We start from the raw sequence: 20,091 nt of genomic DNA on the forward strand, positions 1-20,091 counted from the left end.
TCTTTGACTTTTATTATCAGGGCCCAAATCATAATAATATTTTCTGACAACATTTTTACTCCCGTTACACAACAAATATTAGGCTACCATTTATCCACCACTCATTTGATAGCCAAGCATGCTCGAAAGTAAATAGACCGGTAACCTACAGTATAGAAGCGGCAATATTGCTGTGACTGAGATAGGAGCGCGACATTATAGCCTCTTTAATCTCAGAGCCTCTACCAAGACAGGAGATAAAAACACAATCATCTATTGACAAACAAAATATTGAACAACCATTATTCTTTTTGCATAGTGTGAGCTGTAGCATTTACTTTTAAATTGTTTGAAAAGGCAATCAATTGTGCATAATGCACAGCCAGTGTTTGGCACTCGGTGTAGGCGATTAGTTTGCTTTTTAGTTTGAAAAAGTCCCTGCAAAAGATCGAAACATTCTGCCCACAACTCTACAGAAATGTGATAAAGTGTGCTATTGCACTTTCCAACATTTCCAAATCATAAAGCAAATGAGGGTGTTTATGTTTTTGTAGCGCTCGTTCACCAGCACACACATATAATATATTATGGATCTGATTTATCAATGAAAACATGCGTATGTTGCGTGCGACAGTTTGATAAATCCCAATCATTTTTGGCGCACACAAATCCTAGAATTTCCACGTACGCCAGAATTTAGTGAGACATTTACGCACGGTTGATAAATTAGGTCCCTGGGGTTTGTACTGGTAATGTGAGCTGGTCAGGGAAACTGCTAACCCCTAGCCATTTCATCTCAGTGGGTGTGTGCGTACAGTATGACGTGAAGTTCAATCAAAGCATTGATCGACATTGTTTAATATACATGTGCGCCATCTAGTGGTATTTTACCTGAAATGCATGTTTTGTTGAAGACGGGGGTTCTCTCCGTTTCTGATTGCAGTCCAAACCTAGAGGAACACCTCAGAGAACGACGAAAAAAATCAGTCATCACAGAGAAAAAAACAAACATGTAAAAACAATCCGTTCACAAAAGGATGTACACGGATACTTACACCAGCCAGCCAACCCATCATTACAAATAAGAAGCTGTTCTTAATTGACCTGCCTGGTCAAAAAGTACAAATAGAAAATTATAAATCCACCACAGTATGTCAATGTTTTGCCTCTAAACAAACTAACAGCAAACATACCCTGCCACTGTGGTTCAAGAGTAAACAGACAGCTGTACTTTGGAGCGGGTGAGAGTGTGTCCATGGTGTGTGTGTGTTTCTCTGCATTGGGCATTGTGATACCAGAGTATCAGATCAGACAGGGATGGCAACAGTTTACCTAATCCTCCTCCTGTGTGTGATGCTGCTCGACTGCCGGCTGGGCTGGGGAGGTAAGTCCTGCTCTGACTGCTGATGGTTTCAGTAGGTTTCTCACGACTAACAATATTACTCTGTCAGTTATGCACCAGCCATGACTGTAACAGCCTTACCATCTCCCTCTGGCCCTCCAGCCCCAGTGTTCCTGTCAGGCCAGGCAGCAGACAGTGTGCTGAGGAGACAGAGGCGCCACAACACAGGGGTGTTCGAGGAGCTGTTATGGGGGAACCTGGAGAGAGAGTGTCTGGAGGAGAGGTGTGACCTGGAGGAGGCCAGGGAAGCATTTGAGAATGAAGAGAAGACGGTGTGTGTGTGTGTGTGTGTGTGTGTGGTGGGGTTAGACTCCACCATGAATCCGGTACTGTGTAATGAATGGGTTAACTTGTGATATTCTGAAGATTCTGTATTTATTTTTCAGATGGAGTTTTGGGTCGCTTATGAAGGTGACTTTGCTTAATGATTAACTGTTGTGTTGGCACAAACAGAGGGGATTAAGCTGTGACTCAGAGCTGTGTGTGCTGTGTGGGTTTAGCAGTGTTTGTGTTTGTATTTATTATGGATCCTCTTCCTGGGGTCCAGCAAAATGAAGGCAGTTTATACAATTTTAAAAACATTACAATATATTCACAGATTTCACAACACACTGTGTGCCCTCAGGCCCCGACTCCACCACTACCACATATCTATAGTACTAAATCCATGTGTATGTATAGTGCATATAGTGCGTATGTGTATGTTATCGTGTGTGTGTGTTTATGAAACTTGGTGTAACGTAAATTGCATCAATAATACTCTGTTATGTATCAGATGGGGACCAGTGTAAGTCGTCCCCCTGTCTAAACCAGGGCTCCTGTAAAGACCAGAAAGGATCCTACTCCTGCATCTGTCTACGAGGCTTCACTGGGACGAACTGTGAGATAGGTACAGTAATAACATCGTAATGGCTTACTTGACTTAAGCCATTGGCTCCTATAAGGGGCATAGGCCTTGACAAATGTCCTCCATTTCAGTCAGTTCGGGGCAGGTTGGTCCAGCTTAAACCAGTTGAGGACGCTCTATGTAAAACTCTGCCTGGACGTCACTCCTATAACATTGCGATAACACGGTTGTAAAACCACCTTGGCCATAACAATCGCAACCATACTTACTTCTATTTGCTATATTATTTAACATGCCTCATCTCTTTAGATGTGGGTAATTGAAGTAGGTTTCTCCCCACAGTAACAGTTAGACAGTGTGCGGTGAATAATGGAGAATGTATGCACTTCTGCGAGAACCTGGACACCTATGGGGCAGAGTGTAGCTGTGCAGAGGGCTACAAGCTGGCGCAGGATCGAGTCAACTGCAATCCTGAAGGTAGCCACAACATTCACACGTCTTGTTATACCTTTACCATAATCTTGCTAAAGTACTGTGTAGCAACATGTCAATGCAGTAGTGTGATTACAACGTTACATCATTGGTGTAGAGTAACTTGATGTAGAGTTACCATCCAGCCCTCCTTAATTTGGATTTGTATACCACCAGTGGAATTTCCTTGTGGCAGAGACAGGCGAACTGTGATCACGGACATGTCTAGATCATTACTCTCCCTTAAGAACACAAGATCAGATGCCAACGTTACTACAACCCCCTCCCTCACCCCAGCCAATACCACCAAGCCCCCTGTCGGAGACCTCAACGTCAGAATACGTATTGTAGGTGGCGACACAGTCACCCCTGGAGATATCCCATGGCAGGTAAGAGAGGGGAAAATACCAATATGCATTATGCACTGGTGAATGTATGTCTAAGCATCTCTGGGTCCTTGAAAAGAGCTACATACAACCCATATATATTATTACCATGTAAGGGCCGATATACAGTACCAGTCAAAAGTTTGGACACACCTATACATTAAAAGGTTTTTATTTTTACTATTTTCTACATTGTAGAATAATAGTGACGACATCAAAACCATAAAATAAAACATATGGAATCCTGTGGTAACCAAAAAAATGGATAAACAAATCAAAATATATTTGAAATTTGAGATTCTTCAAAGTAGCCACCCTTTGCCTTGATGACAGCTTTGCACACTCTTGGCATTCTCTCAACCAGCTTCATGAAGTAGTCACCTGAATTGCATTTCAATTAACAGGTGTGCCTTGTTAAAAGTTAATTTGTGGAATTTCTTTCCTTAATGTGTTTGAGCCAATCAGTTGTGTTGTGCTCATGAAACTGCTTCTCATGAGGACCGCCACAGGAAAGGAAGACCCAGAGTTACCTCTGCTCCAGAGGATAAGTTCATTAGAGTTACCAGCCTCAGAAATGGCATCCCAAATAAATTCTTCAGAGTTCAAGTAACAGACACATCTCAACATCAACTGTTCAGAGGAGACTGCTTGAATCAGGCCTTCATGGTCAAATTGCTGCAAAGAAACCACTACTAAAGGACACCAATAATAAGAAGAGACTTGCTTGGGCCAAGAAACACGAACAATGGACATTAAACCAGTGAAAATCTCTCCTTTGGTCTGATGAGTCCAAATTTGAGATTTATGGTTCCAACCGCCATGTCTTTGTGAGACGCAGAGTAGGTGAACTGATGATATCCGCATGTGTGGTTCCCACCGTAAAGCTTGGAAGAGGTGTGATGGTGCTTTGCTGGTGACACTGTCAGTGATTTATTTAGAATTCAAGGCACACTTAACCAGCATGGATACCACAGCATTCTGCAGCGATACGCCATCCCATCTGGTTTGCGCTTGTCCTCCAGATGCAGGACTACCATTTGTTTTTTAACAGGACAATGACCCAAAACACACCTCCAGGCTATTTGACCAAGGCGGCGAATGATGGAGAGCTGCATCAGATGCCCTGGCCTCCAAAATCACCCAACTTCAACCCAAATTTAGGTGGTTTAGGATGAGATGGACTGCAGAGTGAAGGAAAAGCAGCCAACAAGTGCTCAGCATATGTGGGAACTCCAAGACTGTAGGAAAAGCATTCAAGGTGAAGCTGGTTGAGAGAATGCCAAGAGTGTGCAAAGCTGTCATCAAGGCAAAGGATGGCTACTTTGAAGAATCTCAAATTTCAAATATATTTTGATTTGTTAACACTTTTTGGTTACTACATGATTTCTTTGGTGTTATTTCATAGTTGTGATGTATTTATTCACTATCATTCTACAATGTAGAAAATAGTTAAAATTAAGAAAAACTCTCGAGTAGGTGTCCAAACTTTAGACTGGTACTGTATGTAACGGGCTCTCCCTACTCTCTACTCCCCCAGGCTGCTCTGGTGCAGAGGCCCAGTGGTCAGGTTTTCTGTGGGGGCTCTATCCTCAGTCAGTTGTGGGTCATCACTGCTGCCCACTGTCTGGTGGAAGGACAGCAGGGATCTTTTTTCGTCAGAGTGGGTAAGGCACAATTCCGGTTATTTTTTTTTAGCTCAGCTACGGTACATTCTCACTACTATACACAGGAGCGTGTTCATAGGTGCATGATTTGCATCTATTTCATTGCATCTATGACTAAAACTAAAATTCTCTACTAGGACGATTCATATTGATTACAGATGGATTACTTAATTTAGTTATTGTACCTCTCCAGGGGAGCATAACATCAATGACAAAGAGGGCACGGAACAGGACCACGAGGTGTCGAAGCAGTACAAACATCCACTCTACGACTCCCAGCAGAGTCTGTACAACCACGATATCGCCCTGCTGCGCCTGCACAACCCCATCACATTCTCCTCCCACGCCAGACCCATCTGCCTGGGGCCCAAGGTCTTCACCGAGGACCTGGTGAAGGATCAGTCCCCGGCTACGGTCAGTGGCTGGGGCCGCACACGCTTCCAGGGGGCCACGTCTCACTTACTACAGAAGGTAGAGGTGCCATTTACAGAGAGGACGTCGTGTAAGGATAGCAGTAGTGCCCGTATCACCAAGTATATGTTCTGTGCCGGCTATGCTCACGTGGCTAAAGACTCGTGCCAGGGGGACAGCGGGGGTCCCCATACCAACCGTTACCATGACACCTGGTTCCTGACAGGGATAGTGAGCTGGGGGGAGGAGTGTGCCAAGGATGGGAAGTATGGGGTATACACCAGAGTGTCGCATTACTATAGATGGATACGTCACGTTATGTCAGTGACCAAGCGCATGCTGCATGACGTTCTGGATGACTAACCCCTGACCTTTGACCCTCAGGGCCCACGCTGGCTTTTTTTGTTCCAGGTCTTTTGGGGGTTGAGGAGATGTGTCTGTTTTGTATTCAAATAGAGAGTGTCTTCTTGTAGCTGGTGAAGATCAGCTTTACATGATAGAGACCTGTATGGCGAACAGATGCTTGTGCCTACTGAACATTTATTATGCTTATTCAGAAAACAAACTATAATTTACTGGCAAATGGCTGTATGCAAGCAACTAACACTGCTTTATTGTATTCTAATATAGAAAAAAAACATTAAACTCTGAGGCGCAGAAGAAACCTGTATTATTTCAATAAATACTTTATTTGGTCTATATACAATAGTGAAGCTGTATAAAAAAGCAGCCAATCAACAACGATGACTGAAGAACAATAATAAAAACCTGAAACCTGCCACGTTCGGTCAATATTCAGTTAGCCATGCTATGTTCTCTTATGAGAAACACTTAGCAACAAGCTTACAGCGCTTGTCAAAGACGCACAGCATTTTCAAGCATATTTCTGTCTCTATTTTTGAACATCACAGTTCAGTGCAAAATGTGCAGCATTTTGGAGCCCCAAAAAAAGAAAACCCAGCTAATTCTGCCATATGAGGAGAGAAACCCATTGATGCGACGCGCAGCAGTCAAGCAGGGTTCCGTTAAGGGTAGATAGACAATTTTACTGGGCTGCACAGCTGCTTACCGCCGCGAAGGAACAACTTGATAGCAAAATTAATTAATTAATTAATAAGAAGACATTAGTAGTGTGGCGCTGTGCTCCCGCTGTTTTCCTGGCTCATTTCCACATCAAACGCAGCATATGAAAGGCAGGCCTCCGACTGGGGCCTTGATTTGATGTAGTAAATTCATATAAGTCCGCAATCAATATTTAATTAAGCGTTCGACATAGCGGGTATATTTCATGTTTGCTGTATGATCCTGTTTAATGGGATGCCTAAGATTAATTGCAAGGCCGTGGAGGAGACGAGTAGAGGAAGAGAGAGTGGCACATTTCTCCCTCTCGCTCCATTTTGTGCTGTCACAGGCAGAGGGCTGCTCACACCGGGGAGACAGAGTGAAATCCTGAGGAGAATGACATCAGTCTTTGCCGGCGCCACGCGGGTAGAAGCTTTTCCCCATATCACTATAGACCTGAGGAGTACCCCTCTATCAGTCACCATCACCTCAAAAGATGTTGGAATTTACCATCCGTGACATCTTAACAACTTTATGTATATTGGTGGTGGGGGGGGGGGTCTACTTGCCATTGACACACATTGAGCTTCGGGAATAAAATGGAAAAATAATAGGTATGAATCAAGAAAATATGAAGGAGGTATTGCGTTCATGGAGAGCTCAATTTCTCTAGAGCCTTTGAAAATATAGTAAAGCTTTCCGCTTGTTTTCTTTCAGCTTGCATTTCGCTTATAAGCATTAATAAAGTGCCAGTTGAGTATAGGTCTGATGTGAGGTAGAAGCAAGACTGCGTTTGATATTGCAGAGCAAACAGTACATTTATCAAAAGAGGAGCTCCGATTCCAACATTGCAGGAATAAAAAGGCATTATGGCACGGCACGTTTTGGCATTTCAAGCTTGGAGAGCTAAGAGAAGGGTGCCTTAAGGAATAAGACAGGATGGATACCTAAACAACATGAGCATGTCGAATAAATGAACAACCACAAACAATAGACCAACATTCAAGTATACACATCCAAAATGAATGACATAGCTATATACAAAAGTATCTTTTTAAGAAATGTTTCAGGCGAAAACCCAGATTATTATGATGCATAAGAACACACATAAACGTACAAACACCAACTGCATTCTCACTGATTAGCAATGACGGTTAAGAATCCCTCAGAGAGCGAGAGTCCATGGATGTAATCCAGCTACAGCAGCCCAACAGAAAATCCCATTGGCTGGGTCTAAGAGGAGGTGGGGGATTGAATTTTAAGTCCCAAACCTTTTCACATGTCCCTTGTGCTTCACCAAACCGTGTGCCTTTGTGCTGGTAAAACCCTGTGCTGTCTAAAGTGTTTGGAGGGTAACATTCATAAAGTGTATCCACTGTCCATCGTGGTGGGCAAAAAAAACAACAGGTCCTCATGTTACTGGCCCAGAAAAATGTCAATCAAAAACCCAGACCTAAAACTCCTACATCCTTCTTAAATTGGCTAGTTGTCTCTAATCGTGGCCAATTAGAGCACTTTGAGGAAGCAGAGTTCAAGATATTCCATCGGTCATGACCTCACAATGTCTAATGGAAAACAGTCTGTCTTTTCAGTCTGTCAATCTTTGTAAAGGTCCAACAAAAGGTGTTGCTGCCTCCAATGCTCCTCCGAAGTGGGAAATACGAGGTTCCGACTAACTACTTTCACAGGTCCCGCGAGCACTTGAAGACAGCATTTTCCCTCTAAGGGGAGCTGAGCTTTCTGGCCTTCAGATTCCCTGGATCTGCATAAAAGATAGGAGACACAAATGATTCAAAGAAACCCTAACTCTAATGAGCTACATGTCAGAGAGGAGGATTGAGAGTACAAATGGCTTTAGAAACTTCTTCCTCTGTACTGTAACACTAACCTTACCTCCTAGTCTGGTGGACTGTCCTCTACTGCCGTTTCCCAGAATCATGTGCAGGTTGGGGACTGGGATGATACCCTCTTGTCTGCGACTCAGGTTCTTCACCAGCCTGGAGATGGAGTGAGGGAGGGAGGCTTTAGAGGAGTTAAAGGCCCAGTACAGTCAAAAACGTGATATTACTATTTCTCATTTAAAACAAACATTAAAAAAAAAAAGTCACACTGTGGTTTGAATATTACTGAGAAATTGTGAAAATTATGAGAAGGCCATTTTAGTGTTAGAGCTGTTTGAAAAGAAACATGACATTTCAACCTGTTTTGGTGGAATGGGAGTTTTGGCCTGCCTGGTGACAACACCAGGGGGTCAATTAGTTAATAGACCAATAAGAAATAGAGTTCCAAGCCTTTCAGTTGTCCCCTCCCCACTCAGAGCACTCTCAGACAGTCCTAGCAACATTCTTGCTTGAGAAATTGCTCACTGTTAGGAAGCAAATGTATTTCTTTGACCATCTTAATTGAAAAAAATCACAGTAATTACTGATTTAATATTGAGATACAAACAGCTGCATTGGACCTTTAAGGTGAAGGGCAGGACACACGATAATGAAATTGGCGGAGCGCCACAGTGTGCAGAAGATAACCTGCTGGGTGTTGCCGAATAGTGGCCACTCAACATGTAGAATTGTTGTGAAATGAAAATAAAATGGTAGCCGATATGACTGCCACACGCCACTTTTAACCATTCTCCTACGCTGTCTGTTTTGTCCTTAAGTCTTTACACCTGCTATATTAGGCTCCAGTCAGCCCAGAGCCCATGTCAAACCCGTGTCAAATAAGGTTCTGCCAACTTTACCACCAGACAACTGTCGACACTCACCAGTGGCCTTCGCTGTCCTCGTGCTGCAGCTGGATGACATCACCGCTCTTGATGGTGAGGTCATCTGGGCCATATCGTGAACATTCAGCCAAGGCCTTATATCTGCCTGGAGCCTGGGAGAACAGACACAATTCTGTTAAGACTAGGAGAAGGATTTGTAGAACTGTAGCCTACTAGAGTATGCCTTTTAAACGTGTAGTGTCCACTTTCAACGTAGGGAGTTTGAAGAGGTTCCTTTAACCTTTCTGATAAGCATATTTAAGGTCCTGGGTAAGGAACGAGGCCACAGTGTGTTAGTGTTTAAATATAAATGAGTGGTTGTATTGATGTTGTAGAGAACCCATCTCACCAGCTGAGCAGCGTCCTCCTCCTCGGTGTCTGAAGGCTGAGAGGGGTCCTCACCTCCACCCCACTCCTCCAGACCCTCACAGATGTCTACTGAGTGAGGTGCACCGGGCCAGCCTGGAAATGACACATTTTAGTTTTGAGTTACATTTTGCTTGTCTCTCCTTATATAGTGCCTTAATGAAGTACCAGAAATACCCGAAGTAAATACGTGGGAACTATAGCGATAAATTACAATTAAAAACGGAGTTATTGACAATCAAATTATATTTTTTCAAGGGATAGGGGGGGGGGGGATCTATACTGTAGAGTATTGCGTTATTATTTTTGCAGATTTTATATCAATACTGCCTCCCAAGTATTGACTTGCAATGTTAGCTAGTGCACTGTACCAGCGATAAAACCGTAGGATTAATCATCCTATCCTTTTCGCCATATTAGCATACAGGTGACATAAGTCAAAACACCTCAAAACAAGACATGGTATCAATAACAAAATGCAACTAGCTGAAACAAGAGACATCCTATTCCCCGCATGGCAGCCTCTTGTTGCTAGCTATCAGACCGTTTAAAAATCATAACACCACGAGACCCTGTGCCCCATTGATGCGAGTGCATCATTTTGGTGAAGTTGTCTGGCAACCAGTCTACTGTACATGCATGGGGTAGTGGTGTACTCACTGCGTCGGTTGCGTCGGTGTTGAGGGGAGTGGGACTGGGGGTCTGGACTGCTCCTCCCTGACTCAGTGTCCTCGGAGCTGATCGACGCCCTCTGCTGTTTGCTGTGGGAGAGACAACACGACACAATCAATTTGTATACATTTTATTTAACCTTTATTTAACTAGACTTAATCAATGAACGAACTCATGCTCCAGGTAGAAGCTGCCCTTAGCCACAGATCTAACCTTTACTCATTTCAGAGGAACATCTGATCCTTGATCTGTGTTTAAGGACAACTTCTCACCTCACATCACCATGATGACCTTTCAGCCTCCAGCCAAACAGCCCACAGAGCAGCAAAACAGAGTACAGCTTATAGCAACCATGTGACCAAGTGCAACCAAGTTCACACTGAGGCACATGCTGGCGCATGGAAAGATCTGGTCTCCATTTAACAAGATTCTAGTTCGTCAGTGTATTAGGAAGTCCATATTTCTTGGGTTTGAAATAACTACTATAATTTAGCGACATTTCAGTTATATTCAATCTCAAAAAGAGAACCCCATCTTAGAAGCAGTTCTGGTGCTGGAAACATGAGGAAATCAATACGTTTTTTGTTTATTTGTTTTGCATTCCATGCTAAATTGAAAATCCCATGCAAAGATGGGTGCAGTCATTTGGGGTAAGATGTCTGAGATGGAAGGCCTGTTGGGACATTGGTCTCTCAAGACATGAAAAGTCCATCTGGCGATTTATGAGCCGAATGGAGTCTGCTATTAAATGGGTTGCAGATGACGGTCAGTATGCAAACACAGCAGCCCTGTGGGTGTTTTAGGTCCCCAAGCTGGGCCATGCCGAGCCTGGCCGAGGCATGCAGAGCTGGGCTGAGTTTACCACTGAGCGTCAGGGCGGGTCAGTGGCGCTGGGGGCGGGGTCGGTTGGGGGGGCGGGGCCGGGGGCGTTGCCGGGGGCTTCGAGGGTGTGGACTCCGGGAGCGCAGACACTGAAAGACATTGGCGGACAGCGAGACAAAGTCCAGCCCCGGCAGACAGCCCTTAGGAGCCCCTCCGGACGGCCGCACACCCCTGCAGGGGGAGGGGAGGAGGGGGAGGACAGCAACCAGACAGCAAAGGAGAGAGGGGAGCATTCACACACATCTTCTCTTCACACATCAGCTCCTTAACCTTCTTCTCCTCATTTTCTATTTCCCAGCTTTATACCTGCTTGTTGATATGCTCCCCAACACCACATATCATAACCGTCTCAACAGGTCACATAACTGCCTGCCACTGCCACCTGCTGTGTCTTTTACACCCAACATACCTCTCAGACAAGGGCGGAGACAGTTGAATGTGTTCTGGCATCTGGTTGTTGACACAATGCTCATCTGAGAGAAAAAGAGAAGCAGAGAGAGGATGTCTGAAATGGTTTAAACCAACTCTTTGTTGGGTGTGTTTGGAGAGTGATGTGAGTGACATCCGAAACCTTTAAGGAGTTTCTGCTGGTTGGTGAGGATCCTTCGCAGATCATTGAGCCAAGCCATCTTAACCTCCACTGTGGGGGCCTGGGAGATAAGAATAGAACACAATCAATATATGGTAACAAAACACAATGACAAGATAGACAGAATACTTATTTTTTTGTGAAGATATTTTATTTGCATCTTACAGGCATGATTTCAAAATGGCACCACAGTAACATAACACATATTTCACTATAACAATACATAACAAATCATAACATGGCATGAAGTTGACAAAGAAGGCACAACAAAGAACAGAACAACACGCAGATGACAAACAAGTCAGTGGGTGGTGGTTATTGTCTAGAGTGCTTGTGTGGTGAACATACGCTGCTTCTGGGTGGCATGAATAATTTCAACAGTCACTTCACAGAGTAGAGGTAGTTCTTACCTGAACTAAGTACACCTCCTCCCTGCCACTGTACCAGATCTCAAACTTTTTCACATCTCCCTTGACGTTCTCTGTAATCCCCACCGCACTCATCTGTCAGGACACACACACACAGACTGTTACACACACACATACTGATTGAACCTGGGGCCTACAAGCACATGTCATGCGTCACACATCAGCCAGACGTCAGCTACACGCTACTCGGCTGGCCCGCTGGCCCAAACACCTCCGTGTGATGGCAGGAAGCTCAGGGGCTCAATAATAAATCAAGAGGAGAACATCAGGTGGTGTGACACCATCCGCCATGCCCTGTGCATATTAACACACACACTCGCCTTGACACACAAACCAAAACAAACATCCCACTGGAGACAGTTCCGAAAGGCAGCACGTGTCAGAGTTCCGCCTTCACATACACACCTTGAGACAGTGCTTGAAGCTGTAGGAGGGGGTCTTGTCTGCACCCTCTCCATGCTCCTCCCTGCGCTTGCAGAAGAGCAGGGCTCTCTCGTACAGGAACAGGTGTCTCTGCATGGGCTTGAAGCGGGCCAGCTCCTTCATACGGGTGGGGCCTTTCTTATGGCTGATCCACACACTGAAGGAGCCCTGCATCAGCACCCGGCCAAGGTCAGACAACTCTCCCTGGGTGGACAATACACAGACAGGGTCAGAGACTGGCTCATACACAATTCAACACATAGGGACTGGTTTAGTTCATGCTACACATACTGACAGAATTGTATAAATTGCCAATATACTGTATGCTATGATCAGATTCGACCACTTTGCTGTACAGTTTCAGCAGCACCAGGAGGCCCCACCTGGTAGCCCGTGATGGCGATCTGATGCATGGAGTCATTGACTGACTTGAGGAGGTCCAGCATGGCTGCTAGTGCCCCCTGTAGCTCCGAGGTCCCCTCACAGCCTCCTGGACTGTACTTTAGTAGCTCCTAGCACACACACACACCACCCACACACACACCACCCACCCACACAAATCAATGTCTGGTACACATCAATATCTGATAAAAGTTGAAATCCCAAATTCTCCAGCTGTACTATAAAATAATAGTTGCGTGTAAGATTTTCCTTATTTTGTCATTTAACAGGGACTAACACAGGAAAGAAAATTGGTAGCAGTCCCCATTAACCAGATGGGAATTCTCTGTAATTTAATCTGTAATCCCTAATGTTATGCATTCAATTCATTGAAACGAATGTCCCTCTGTAGAGCTAGGTTATGTAAGAGTGCTGTTACCATTTACAGGATTTTGGGACATTGAATTATGATAAAAGGTTCCACATGGTTTTATCTACTATAGAGACACTGTAATAGTGGCATGGTGTGCTGGGTAGAGGTGTGTGTGTCATACCTTCAGTAGTAGCTGGTACTTGGTAAGGCGTTGTACTGGTTTCAGCAGGTAAGAATCCAGGCCCAGTTTGTGTTCCAGCTTCTTCTGACACTCCTGTAGAATATGTCGAGGAGGGACAAGATTGGGAAGGCTTTAACACTGCTTTACCACAACCGTGAATCTATTTAAAGTAATATGTCATTTTGTGCCATTAAAAAAAATGGATATTATGGCTAAGTATCAATAGGGAGCAGTAGTGGGCTGACAGACAGAAACAGGCTTCACCTGGAAAAAGGCACAGTCGGAGAATTGCCTCCACAAGGACTCAGAGCGAGACTTATTCTGACAGTAACACTCATACACCTGGAAATTCTCCTTCTGGAAATACACACAAACATTTCCAATGACCAACCATCCATGTAGGTTAAGACATTGCTCAGAAACAACCACAGACATGTACACACACACACACACACTATAGACTTTCCTCACCCGCTCCAGAAAGCAGGCCCCTACTCCCTCTGGGGTCTCCAGGCAGCCCTCCAGGTCCTGCAGGAACACCCTGTCGAAGCAAGAGATCATGAGTCAGAGGTCACAGACATGTTAAGTCAATAGGTCATACCCAAACCACACACAGCAGCAACCATCACCACACAGTCAGCCTCACAGTAGGCCCCATGTCCTGCCCTCATCCATAGTTAATGACTGGGGTCACCCACACAGCTGTGCCACTGAGCCCCCTGTGTCTGCAAGTTTCCTCTCTCGTTTGCATAATCAAATGCTTGTTTGAGCAACTCACATTTAACACCAGTTAGAGAGGCTCTAATTGGCTTAGGGCCTCGTGCAGTCATTCAATTAAGCCATTCAGCCCAGCAGGGGAGCAGGACCAGCAGACAGGATATAGAGAATGCAGATCACAGGAGGCGGCTCATAATAATAATGTCCGTAATGGAGCGAATGGAATGGCATCAAACACATGGAAACCATGTCTGATGCATGATACCATTCCGCTAATTCTACTCCCGTTACTACCACGAGCCCATCCTCCCCAATTAAGGTGCCACCAACCTCCTGTGATACAGACAGAGCCACTAATAAACACTTGAACTAACTCACACAGCTGGATAGAGGAAACTGGCTTGTATACTGAACAAATTTAAACACACCATGCAACAATTTCAAAGATTTTACTGAGTTACAGTTCATATAAGGAAGTTAAATAAATAAATTAGGCTCTAATCTATGGATTTCACATGACTGGGAAAACACATACAGTTTGCATCTGTTGGTCACAGATACTTTAAGAGACATGGGCCTCACAATGGGCCTCACAATGGGCCTCACAATGGGCCTCACAATGGGCCTCACAATGGGCCTCACAATGGGCCTCACAATGGGCCTCACAATGGGCCTCACAATGGGCCTCACAATGGGCCTCACAATGGGCCTCACAATGGGCCTCACAATGGGCCTCACAATTCCATCACGGTATTTCTGTGCATTTCAATTGCCATCGATAAAATGCAATTGTGTTCGTTGTCTATAGTTTATGCCTGCCCATATCATAACCCTACCGCCACCACTCTGTTCACAATGTTGACATCAACAAACCGCTCGCCCACACGATGCCATGCACGTGGTCCGCGGTTGAGAGGCCGGTTGTACGGACTCCCAAATTCTCTAAAACGACGTTGGTGGCGGCTTATGGTAGAGAAATTAACAATCTCTGGCAGCACCTCTGGTGGACATTCCTGCAGTCAGCATGCCAATTGCAACCTCCCTCAAAGTGTGAGAAATCTGTGGCATTGTGTTGTGTGACAAAACAGCACCTGTGTAATGATCATGCTGTTTAATCAGCTTCTTGATATGCCACACCTGTTAAGTGGATGGATTATCTTGGCAAAGTAGAAATGCTCACTAACAGGGATGTAAACCAATTTGTGCACAACATTTGAGAGAAATACGCTTTTCTTGTGTGAATGGAACGTTTCTGGGATTTTTTTTATTTCAGCTCATGAAACATGGGACCAACACTTACATGTTGCATTGATATTTTTGCTCAGTGTAGCTAGTGTACAGGAGACAGGAGATCCTTCCTCTAAACCACAGGATATATGTGTGCGTGCATGTGTGTCCTTGCCTGCTGTGGAAGTTGTAGATCTCAGACATGTTTCCAAACAGGATGTCTTTCTTACTTTGCAGGATAGGAGGCAGGAGCCCTGAAAGGCCTGGATTCTCCATCTCTCCCCTGTATCCCTACACACACACACACACACATCAGCATAGAGAATTCTGAAGTAATCCAGAAATGGTGAAACGCTGCTGTGTATCTTCTCACCAGCAGCACTGACAGCAGCTCCTCCACATAGACTCTCTCTGTCTCGATTAGCTCCCTCATCACGTGACTGTTGAGGTGACAGGGCCAGAGGGCCTCATTAGTATTAGGTCTGAACATAAGGAATCAGGAAGACTGCAGAGGGATTATAAAGAGGATGAGTAGACAGACCGTTTGAGAAGGTCTGGGCTGTCCTCTCCCTCCAGGCTGGAGAGCAGGGAGCTCCTATTCTCCTGGTAGTCGTGCATCACCTCAATCTGAGACACGGGTCAAAACAGAGACAACCAGGATTAACATCCTCAGATAACAGATGAAAGAAGGAAATCCTCAAGCCTTTATGACTACCGAAAGATTACTAACTGTAATGTAAACATCACCGCTGTACTGTTGCCACGGTGACATTCATAGTGAGGTGTGTGAACTGCGGCAGCGTTTAAAGTCCTTTCTCCACTGTGGTTATTCACTTTCTTTAATTTCTCCACGTTTACGTCATCCTTTCCTCCATCTCACCTTTCTGGAGCCGGGGCTTTTCCGTGACGTTCTCTTCCCAGGAAGTGATAGATCGAAGGAGAACTTCAAACCGTCGACCCCTGCAAAAGATGACCTCTCAGCTGAAGTTGATAATGATGTACGTTTCTATGTGTTTTGATAAAACCCAAGACCTGTCTGGATAACACGTTAATAATGGTGATAAAACACAAGACCTGTCTGGATAACATGTTAATAATTGTGATAAAACACAAGACCTGTCTGGATAACACGTTAATAATGGTGATAAAACACAAGACCTGTCTGGATAACACGTTAATAATGGTGATAAAACACAAGACCTGTCTGGATAACATGTTAATAATGGTGATAAAACACAAGACCTGTCTGGATAACATGTTAATAATGGTGATAAAACACAAGACCTGTCTGGATAACATGTTAATAATGGTGATAAAACACAAGACCTGTCTGGATAACATGTTAATAATGGTGATAAAACACAAGACCTGTCTGGATAACACGCTAATAATGGTGATAAAACACAAGACCTGTCTGGATAACACGTTAATAATGGTGATAAAACACAAGACCTGTCTGGATAACATGTTAATAATGGTGATAAAACACAAGACCTGTCTGGATAACATGTTAATAATGGTGATAAAACACAAGACCTGTCTGGATAACACGTTAATAATGGTGATAAAACACAACACCTGTCTGGATAACATGTTAATAATGAGTATAGTATATGTGCTTTGATGAAGCCATGACGATACAGCAGTTGACACTACCTAACACTACATTACCCAATAGCGCCATCACTACAAAGAGCAGTTGCATGTGGCGATATGACAATGTAGTGGTTTGATAGGTCCTGTGGGACCTGGATGTCCTATCCTCACTTTTTTATTTTTTTATTTAACCTTTATTTAACTAGGCAAGTCAGTTAAGAACAAATTCTTATTTACAATGACGGCCTATGAACAGTGGGTGCACTGCCTTGTTCAGGGGCAGAACAACAGATTTTTTACCTTGTCAGCTCGGGGATTCAATCTAGCAACCTTTCGGTTACTGGCCCAACGCTCTAACCACGAGGCTACCTGCCGCCCCAGTATCCCTAAGGACTGATTATACTGCTGGGCCAAAACAAGTAGATCTTTAACTCAGGTCGAGCACAAACACTGTGGGCTTCCTCATTACTGGATCCTGTAGTTAGCTGCTTTGACTACTTCACTGCAGGGCTGGAGGGACATGTGTGAAGCCCTGGGCTGTGGACAGCTGGATGATGAAACATGTACTGTAAACCTCTCTAGCCCGAAGCAGTCAGCTATACAGTCTGATGTTGTTTAATCTACTGTGACAAATGTCCTGAATATCAAGTGCGTGTGTGTCCACTACCTCCTCTTACCATGTTTGGGGGAGAATAGTGGGGACTTGGAACGGGGTGGGTTCTCCGGCCGGGGGGCCACCAGTTGAATGGGACGGACATGTTTATCAGCCAGCTTCCTCAGACAGACCTGTCTGTTGTGGATCATCTCCTGCACTGCTGTGTGCTTCTCAAATGTCTTCCCTATCTGGACCTGTGGAGGATGAAGAAAGAAGGGGGGGGGCTTAGAGGATTTATAAGGAGCCAGAACGTGCAGTGTGTCAGCAAAACAGTGTTATAGTGGAACAGTGTTCACTAAATAGGCTTTTATAGTTATGTAATGTATTATGTGTATAGAACGCCTTATGATGGATTATACACGGATGGTTCATGAGAAGCATTAGAGGGCTTTTCTCTTTAAACCATAGAGCTGTTTGTGAATGAGAGACACTGGTTGGTGTTTAACCTGTATCTCTGGGGTGAGGACAGACTCAAACTCCACGGCCAGGAGGTCAGGTCCTGAGCTGAGGAGAGACGGAGCCCCCTCCAGGAATCTGTCTATGTCCTTCAGAGCAGCCTGGGCCCCCTCCTTAGACTGGAACTTTTCCACCAGCTGCTGGGCCAACAAGTAGGCCCCGTCGTCACACCAACTCTGGGCCTATGGTGGGGACGAGACAATGTCATGCACACTGACCAATCATAATCAGATATGCGTCAGCACTTGACAGAGAATAAAGGTAACCAAATGTATTTCAGTGCATGGTTTTGTGCCAGCACTTCATCTACGCAGATCAGCAGCTAAATACTCAAATCAAATGGTATTTGTCACATACACGTGTTTAGCAGATGTTATTGCGAGTGTAACGAAATGCTTGTTTGTGTTTGTGTGTGTTCTCACCTGTGTGTATTAGTGTAAATAAATGTGTGTGTGTCCTCTACCTGATCCAAGCGTAGCATCAGCTGGTAGGCCTGGGAGAGGTGTGTGTGTTTGGCCCTCAGAGCCTTACTGAGCGTGTCACAGCGGTGACGTAGCTCGTTGCAGCGCTGCACGATCAGGGCCATGGCGTAGTGGTGACAGGCTGCCAGCTGGTGACCATGGAGGATGATGGTCTGGGCACGGGCCATCTCCTCCTAGCAACACCCAGGACACCACTGTCAATTACATACAATAACATGCAGGAGGTCTACACACATACAGTATCACCATAGAAAATACAATTCAATCCTAGCTCCACAGCCAATGCTGTTACCAAAAGCAAGTGAGACCCAGAGAAGACGATCTCTGCCAACCACCATTTGTAGGTCAGGTCTTGAGACTGAAGTATACACTAAGTGTAGTCCTGGTGTCCTTGATCTGATGAGGGAGCGTGTAAAAGGTCAATACTGACCTGTGCGTGAGCCTCCAGGCTGTCCAGGTCCCTGAGTGTCTGTTCTGTCTGAGTCAGCGTCTCCCCTGACAACGACACCTCCCTCTCCTGGGTCGCCAGACGCTCCAGAGACAACTCCATCTGACCACAAGAGGAGAGAGAGACATTAGTTCCATACATATGCACATCCCAACTTCAAAACACCTCATCCAATATCCAATCGAGCTGTACACCCCATGGGTATCGTCAAGAGTTGCCTCTCGGCATAGGCCAATTCATCAACAATCCATCCATGACGTAAACGGTCGGTCTCACCTCCTGGAAGCTGTGTTCATATCTGAGCAGCTGGATGTACTGTTGGAGCTTTAGATGATGCTTCTCGAAGAAGCCGTCAAAGGCTGCCTCCATGTCCCTCAGCTGGGCTAGTAGCCTGAAGACCAGCGAGAGATAGGTTGTACTATATGGCCACTCTATAACATTTAGGCAGACGGTAGCATGATTATCCCTCTGAGGTTATATACCTCTGCACAGTCTCCCAGTCCAGCCTGATATCCCATAGTGAATCCTCCTCTCTCCCAGAGGCCTCCAGGCTAGCCAGCAGGTGACGACCCTCCTTTGATACAGACCATATTGCCTCCTGTACAAGACAGACAAGAAAAATGGCAATAAAACATCAGTGGGTCAATGTAGACTAGATTTCAGTTAGTCTGCCGCTGATACGAGACTGTCACACATTATCATAGAGCCTAGCGTAAAAGGTGTGTGAAACGGAGTGCTGCAGTTATACCTTGAGTTTCCTGTATTTGTCAGTGTGGGTTGAGAGGAGGTGTACAATGGCGGTGCCCTCATCTGGCAGCTCTGTCTCTGCCAGCTTTGTGCCAAACGCCTGCAGCATCTGAGCTATGTCCTTAACTGTCACCGCAAAGCTCTCTATGGCCTGGAGGGGAGCCAGAGAGCACACACAGGGACGTCATCACAGTGTTTCTACATTTATACTCTGACGTCATCACTCAGAACGGTGCAGACATACAGGCCAAGTTTGAATGTGTCTCGCCACATCAGACATGTTGTAACATTTGTGCTGGGGTTCTGAGTCGCTGCATGATTGATGGTATGTAAGTTTAAAGTATGTATGTACTGTTCTCAGGACGATCCAGTCACTGTGGCAGTAATCCAGGGTTCCACCAAACTCTGAGGTCAATTGATTCTCATCAATGTATCTCAGTAGGTCTGTCACAGAGCTCAGCATCACCACCTAATAGAGGAGA

General features: G+C 45.0%; 2 protein-coding genes across 3 annotated transcripts in view; one reads left to right on the forward strand and one right to left on the reverse strand.

Moving 5' to 3' along the window:
- Window positions 1-1,209: 1,209 nt before the first annotated feature.
- On the forward strand, window positions 1,210-5,938 carry LOC135545834 (coagulation factor IX-like). Its single transcript, XM_064973759.1, has 8 exons — window positions 1,210-1,363; window positions 1,484-1,653; window positions 1,768-1,792; window positions 2,157-2,270; window positions 2,571-2,705; window positions 2,877-3,088; window positions 4,623-4,749; window positions 4,943-5,938. The coding sequence occupies exons 1-8, from the start codon at window positions 1,297-1,299 to the stop codon at window positions 5,521-5,523; spliced, it is 1,431 nt and encodes a 476-aa protein (XP_064829831.1). The 5' UTR covers window positions 1,210-1,296; the 3' UTR covers window positions 5,524-5,938.
- The window catches only part of mcf2a (MCF.2 cell line derived transforming sequence a), a 29,519-nt gene continuing 15,250 nt past the window's right edge, over window positions 5,823-20,091 (reverse strand). For both annotated transcript variants that reach the window (XM_064973757.1, XM_064973758.1), the window contains 25 exons: window positions 19,962-20,078; window positions 19,611-19,760; window positions 19,345-19,460; window positions 19,139-19,253; window positions 18,845-18,964; window positions 18,396-18,587; window positions 17,923-18,114; window positions 17,499-17,670; window positions 16,106-16,185; window positions 15,767-15,852; window positions 15,599-15,665; window positions 15,401-15,516; window positions 13,753-13,822; window positions 13,546-13,638; window positions 13,282-13,374; window positions 12,730-12,858; window positions 12,329-12,550; window positions 11,906-11,998; window positions 11,478-11,556; window positions 11,316-11,379; window positions 10,013-10,113; window positions 9,336-9,448; window positions 8,987-9,099; window positions 8,116-8,219; window positions 5,823-7,984 (listed from right to left, as the gene is read on the reverse strand). In XM_064973757.1, the coding sequence (XP_064829829.1) occupies window positions 7,944-7,984; window positions 8,116-8,219; window positions 8,987-9,099; window positions 9,336-9,448; window positions 10,013-10,113; window positions 11,316-11,379; window positions 11,478-11,556; window positions 11,906-11,998; window positions 12,329-12,550; window positions 12,730-12,858; window positions 13,282-13,374; window positions 13,546-13,638; window positions 13,753-13,822; window positions 15,401-15,516; window positions 15,599-15,665; window positions 15,767-15,852; window positions 16,106-16,185; window positions 17,499-17,670; window positions 17,923-18,114; window positions 18,396-18,587; window positions 18,845-18,964; window positions 19,139-19,253; window positions 19,345-19,460; window positions 19,611-19,760; window positions 19,962-20,078 (2,838 nt within the window). In that variant the 3' untranslated portion in view covers window positions 5,823-7,943. The remainder of the gene's footprint in view (window positions 7,985-8,115; window positions 8,220-8,986; window positions 9,100-9,335; window positions 9,449-10,012; window positions 10,114-11,315; window positions 11,380-11,477; window positions 11,557-11,905; window positions 11,999-12,328; window positions 12,551-12,729; window positions 12,859-13,281; window positions 13,375-13,545; window positions 13,639-13,752; window positions 13,823-15,400; window positions 15,517-15,598; window positions 15,666-15,766; window positions 15,853-16,105; window positions 16,186-17,498; window positions 17,671-17,922; window positions 18,115-18,395; window positions 18,588-18,844; window positions 18,965-19,138; window positions 19,254-19,344; window positions 19,461-19,610; window positions 19,761-19,961; window positions 20,079-20,091) is intronic.

This window comes from Oncorhynchus masou, chromosome 9 (assembly GCF_036934945.1).
Source record: "Oncorhynchus masou masou isolate Uvic2021 chromosome 9, UVic_Omas_1.1, whole genome shotgun sequence".
NCBI classification, from domain to species: Eukaryota; Metazoa; Chordata; class Actinopteri; order Salmoniformes; family Salmonidae; genus Oncorhynchus; species Oncorhynchus masou.